The sequence below is a fragment of the Lissotriton helveticus genome, chromosome 12, assembly GCF_964261635.1.
Source record: "Lissotriton helveticus chromosome 12, aLisHel1.1, whole genome shotgun sequence".
Taxonomy (NCBI): domain Eukaryota; kingdom Metazoa; phylum Chordata; class Amphibia; order Caudata; family Salamandridae; genus Lissotriton; species Lissotriton helveticus.
In genome coordinates this window covers 822,466,296-822,472,295 of record NC_136073.1, presented here as the reverse complement: position 1 = coordinate 822,472,295, position 6,000 = coordinate 822,466,296, and the positions used below count along the sequence as shown (strand labels likewise).

Below are 6,000 nucleotides of genomic sequence, written 5' to 3'. Positions count from 1 at the left end.
AGGGTGGATGGACGGATGGATAATGGGTGGATGGATGAGTGGATACATAGATGAGTGGATAGATAGATGTTTGGATGAAAAATGGACGAATGGATGAGTGGATAGATAGATAAATGGGTGGTTAGATATATAGATGGGTGGATGGATGGACAATGTATGGATGGATAAACAATGGATGGGTGGGTGTGTGGATGGATAATGGGTGGATGGGTGAGTAGATAGATGGGTGGATAGATGAACAATGGACAGATGGATGGATGAACAATGGATGGATGGCTAGACAATAGATGGGTGGGTGGGTGGATGGATAATGGGTGGATAGAGTTGTGGATGTGTAGGCAATGGATAGGTCGGTGGGTGGTTGGACAGATGGGCAGATAGATGGGTGGGTGGATGGATGGATGAACAATGGATGGATGGATGAGTGGATAGATAGATGGGTGGATGGATGGATAGACAATGGATAGGTTGATAGACAATGGATGGGTGGATGGATAATGGGTGGATGTGTGGATAGATGGGTGGATGGAAGAGTGGACAGATAGATGGGTGGATGGATAGACAATGGATGGGTGGGTGGGTGGATGGATGGATAATGGGTAGATAGATGTGTGGATGGACAATGGATGGGTCGGTGGGTGGATGGGTGGATAGATGGATGGACGATGGGTGGATGGACAATGGATGGGTCGGTGGGTGGATGGGTGGATAGATGGATGGACGATGGGTGGATGGACAATGGATAGGTCGGTCGGTGGGTGGGTGGATGGATGGGTGAATGGGTGAATGGATGATGAGGAGAATGTGGCTGACAGACTCACTCGAAAAGAGGCACTGAAACCGTGGAAAGCAGGGTGCTGGTGATGTCTCTACCGCACTATATTGCGTTGTTACGTTTTACGAAGTGGCGTCAGATTAGATTCCGCTATGCTATGCTGTCTAGGCTGAGTGTGCTATGCCTGGGTTTTTTCTTATGTTTTATGTTGACCTAAAATATAGTCTTTTTTTCTTCATGCTAGATTTTTGAAGCGATTACACTATTTACATTATTTTCATCGTACTTTATGATACTTTGTTACACCCTACCATATTCTTTTAACTTGTATTATGCTATTATCTTGTGAGTAAATATTAGTCTGATATTTCCTTATCTAATCTAATTTGCATGTCTATCCTCACAATGTGCCGCTGTACACACCGTTCTTCCCGAGCTGGTGCCCATGGATGCCAAGGGGTCGATTGAGCCAGGCAGCCCCTCCCCTCCCCTGCCCGTCCGTCTCTGCGTGGCTGGGCGGCGCCGACACTTTCTCCCCGGCCCCTAACTCTGACATCATTATTTCTCAGGCAGGAGGCGGGCCCCGGAGCAGGTCTTTTTTGGGGTAAAGGGAAGATTTGAACCAGAGCTCCGGGCGCACCGAGGGGAGAAGCCATCCTTCCGCCTGCAGACCGCCGAGATCCTGCTGGACAGGAGCGGGTGGGGGCGAAAGTCATCAATTATTGAGAAAACACGGGTTTAACTGGTCCCTCACCAAGCGGCGCGATCGATGGACGACTTAAGTGCGCCGGGAGCGGGTAATTAATAGAGGGGAGGCTGGGCGTCCGGAGACGGGGGGACAAGGGGCTTGACAGCTTTCGGATCATCTGAAAAACTGCAGGGTGCGCCTGAGGTCAGCCGGGCCGTAATTGACGTTAAAAGCCCGGGACCAGAAAGAGTTGTACAGGGGGACAAAGGAGCCGCGCATCGTCCGGGCGGAGAAGGGCCGCTGTCCAGAGCAACACAGTCCTGTCTCTGTGGAAGCCTAGTGCTAAGAAGGCGGGTCCGTGGAGAGGCGCTTCGGCTTAGGAACCTCGGGAGGGCTGTCATCCGGAGCATCAGATCTCACGCTCCCCCGGACATCGACTGGTCATACTGCACAGGAGAGGCCCCGTATTCAAGGCGCCGAAGTTGGGGACCGTCCGATCAGCTGGCACCCGGAGCATTTGATTTATTGCACCCGGGAGGGCAGCCGGGCCGTTATTGGCAATAAACCCCAGCTGCTAGGTGGAAGGGTGCCGTGGTGTTATTGCTGTGGTCCCGCGCCCGGACTGGGCACAAAGTTCCTGCCCGCAGGCTTTGAGCGGTGCTGATTCTACCCCCGATCCCATCGGGGTCGCCAACCGGGCGCCTGCCCACCTCGCCCAGACCATACCGGCCGCCTCCCGCCCCTGTGCCCACCTCGCCCCAATGAAGGAACCGGACGCCATTAAACTCTTCATCGGCCAGATCCCCAGGAACCTGGAGGAAAAAGACCTGAAGCCCATCTTCGAGCAGTTCGGGAAAATCTACGAGCTGACGGTCATCAAAGACAAGTACACCGGCATGCACAAAGGTAAGGGGGCGAAATCCGGGGGGATCCAGGGCTCGGGGCAGAACTGGGGGGGATTCAGGGCATCCACGCAGGTCCCACCCGAGCGCAGGGACCACCTGCTCCAGCGATGACCAACCTTTGGGGGTAATGAAGATGGTCAACCTTAACTTGTTCTCTTTTATAGATCGCTGGCGCCCAAGCGCGAGTCTTCCAGGCGCTGTAAATGTCATAGCTAACGCATTTGTACCTATTTCATTGGCATCGGGCAGCCCAGTTACTCCTGCTGAGCCTCAAACTTGGCAGTCTCGCTTGGGTATGTGATGTGAAACGAGAGTGAGTGAGTCAGGCAGAGGCCAAGAGTTGTCTCACTGACACAAGGTCGGAACCAAAAATATTGGGTGGACAGAATATTGTGTCAAAAGTAAAAAGGACCAATATATCAAGAAGATAAATGCAAATAGGTAAGTATAGATTTACTATTCCTAACTCCACATCTACATACCTTGAAGATATAGCCATCGTCAAGGTACACATATATATATATATGTGGCGTTATATATAGTAAAACTTTACCTACCTATAGAAACTCACCTTCAGAATATTTTTGTCATTTTGTCAAGACTATCAAAATTCTTTCTCACGATATTTTTGGTTCTGATGTTCTGTGTAAACACCCGAAGAGTTGAATGGGCCTGTGAGTGATGCCCTGCCCTGGCACAGGACGTACTCTTTCGTCTGAAGGAAGCGAAACGTTTTGACCCTTTGGACAATCCTCTCCACCAAGAGGCCTGTGAACGAGGCTGCACTTATACACGCTCCTCCAAGGAGTACATGCTGTCCTGGGGTAACATAGGGGCCTGAGCACCCCCGAACCCTGCAACCCACATCCTCCAACCGCCCTCAAGATCCCAGTGTACACCTTATCCAACAAATAAAACAGAAGTAACCAGGGGAAGGGAGATATCATGGGGGTGGGAGGGCGGCTCAGGTGCGGAGGTGTGTAAAGGAGTGAGTTAAAACCAGTTGGACAGCACCCCCCCCCCCATCTGTTTCAGAGTATGTGTACACCTACACAGATGGTTTACTAAAATGAGTAAATGAGTGTTACGTGTCAGAGTACATCTAGTTGTGTGTTCACATAAATGTATGTGACGCCTCATTATAAGTATGGATGCATGTTATGCGTGCGAGTTACGTGTGGGTGTACATTTCTGTATATGAATTTATGTCATGGGGTTGTACGCATAATATTGCAAAGTGGGTTTGCATTAGTGTATCAAGGTGAAGTTGTGGCTTTCTGTGACTATATAAGTGGCATGTATGTAGACACATGCATTGTACTCTTGCATCTGTATATGTGTGTGCTTGTGTTTACTTGAAGGTGTCTTTTAATGACTATATATGTGTGTACACATTTGTGCACATGTCTGTGTGTGCATGTCTTTGTGGTTACCTAGTCGTGTCTTAATGAATATGAGTGTGTGTAAGCATGTGCGCATACATAACTGTGCTTTTACAAGAATAAGTGTGTGTGCTTGTATACTTTGCACACGTGTATATCTCTAGCTACGTGTTTATAAGAATTTGTGTTTGTTTAATCATGTACTATGTATGTTACCTAGTACATGCGAGTGATTGTATGTGTTTTTTATTAAACTAGCTGTGTCTTTATGAATGTATATGCCTTCATTGCACACGTGTGTTTGTATGTGTATAACGAACTGTGTGTTTAATGAATGTGTGTGTGTACATTCATAGTACATGTGAGCATATATCTGTATTTGGCTGGGTCTTTGTAAACATTTGTGTGAGTGTGTATGCGTGCATTATGTATGCAAAGTTACAAAGTACGTGCACATACGTGTGTCTATACATATATCTTTGTCTTTATATGAGTGTGCAAACAAAACTTACAAAGTAAATACTGTATATATGTGTGCAATTATCTAGCTGTGGTTCTGTATGCATTTAGGTGCATGCTTACATTGCATATGCGTCTTGGAATATATGTATGTGTGTGTGTGTGTGTGTATATATATATATATATGTGTGTGTGTGTGTGTGTCTTTATATGAATGCTTATGTATACATATATTGTACACTTGTATCTACTTTCGTGTGTGTGTAGCTTTGCGTTTATACGAATGTGTGTGTATACGTTGTACGCATATAGATTTGTGTACGAGCCCATGTATATGAACCTATACGAGGCGCCAGGGATGCTTTTTCCACCGGCGCCCCCGCTTCTGTCCCCCATCCGCACATCTCCCGAGCAGCAGTTTCTAACCCCGGGATAAAAGCGTCCCAGAGAACACGCGTTGTTATCAGCATCGCCGGGACGGGGCTGCGCGCGGATAAAGGAGCTGTGACAGATGGCCGGGAGGGGGAGGAGGGAGGGAGGGGGGAGTGGTACCCAACAATGGAGGGCGCTGAATACACCGAGATCCCGTTTTAAACATACACACAGCAGGCCTGGCGAGGCCCCGCCAGATGCCCCGACCCCGGGGGACCCGGCAGGAGCCGGAACGCCCAATCAGAGAGCAGCTGGGGGCAGACCACAGCCAGCATCTAGATTTCAAATACGGCTTCTATTTACAGCACCCTGTTGTGACCCCAGTGCGAGGCATTCCAGGGGGAAACAAGTGTTTCTAAAAAAAAAAATCTTTTTTTTTTTTTTAATTCTGCACTGCCTAATTCTCTGCCTGCCACCATCGAGGGACTGATGCCCGCTGGGAGTTATGGGAGTTCAAATAGATCAAAAGAACAACAGCCTGGGCTATTTGCAACAGCGGCATCAGAAATAAAAGGCGTTCACCTTTTTTTTATTAGATCGCATCAGCTGACACCGTCCAGAGAAACTATGTTTTGAACAAAATGTGCAAAAAAAACGACTAGAAAAAGCAAACCGTCAGTTTCACGGCGTGGCCATTAAAGAGTTATATAGTTATGCGGCCATTAAAGAGTTAAAGAGTTGTGTGAATAGGGCGTATAAAGGGTGTATAAAGTCGGGCTGTCTCGTGTGCCTTTAAAAGGGTGTATGATCTGTGACGTCAAAGGGTTGTAGATAGTCCGTGAAACGAAGTGACGTCAAAGCATCTTTTGTGCGTAAAAAAGTCTGTGACATCGAGGGGTGTATAGGGTCACTAAAATCACGTGGTCTTCTGTGTCAACACAGTGGTGTTTCTGTGCAATGAAAGGGCCTTCTCTGCCAAAGAGGAGTTTATAGGGTCTGTGGAATTGGATGGTCTTTTATGCCAATGGTGGGAGGCTCAGGGGGAGGTCTGTGAGGCCAGAGCATCTTGTGCCATTGGGAAATGTATAGGGTCTGTAAACTAAAGAGGTCTCCGTGCCAACGTGGGGTTTATAGTGTATGTGAAGCCAAGCCAGGTGTGTTGATTTGAACCTAAACTATGGGGACGGTGTATCGGGGCCTGTAGTAACTTTGTTGATGTCGGGATGCACGACCCGTGTCGTGTTTGGGATTTTCACGGGGTCGGTAGTACTGTTTCGTGTCTAATTTCTCGCCTACTTCCGTTTCCAATAAGAATACTCCTTAGCTGACATTCTGACCCGAATTGTTGTCTTTAGTTTCTGATCTGGGCTCAAATTTCCTTTCCCCACTCTCGATCCCTACACTAACCCGCCGTCTCCT

At 48.1% G+C, this 6,000-nt stretch overlaps 1 protein-coding gene across 1 annotated transcript in view; it reads left to right on the top strand.

The window, feature by feature from the left end:
* The first annotated feature begins 2,071 nt into the window (after nucleotides 1-2,071).
* Nucleotides 2,072-6,000, top strand: part of LOC144799527 (CUGBP Elav-like family member 3) — a 211,944-nt gene continuing 208,015 nt past the window's right edge. Inside the window, exon 1 of the mRNA XM_078670896.1 lies at nucleotides 2,072-2,369. Coding sequence (XP_078527022.1) covers nucleotides 2,225-2,369 — 145 coding nt within the window. The 5' untranslated portion in view covers nucleotides 2,072-2,224. The remainder of the gene's footprint in view (nucleotides 2,370-6,000) is intronic.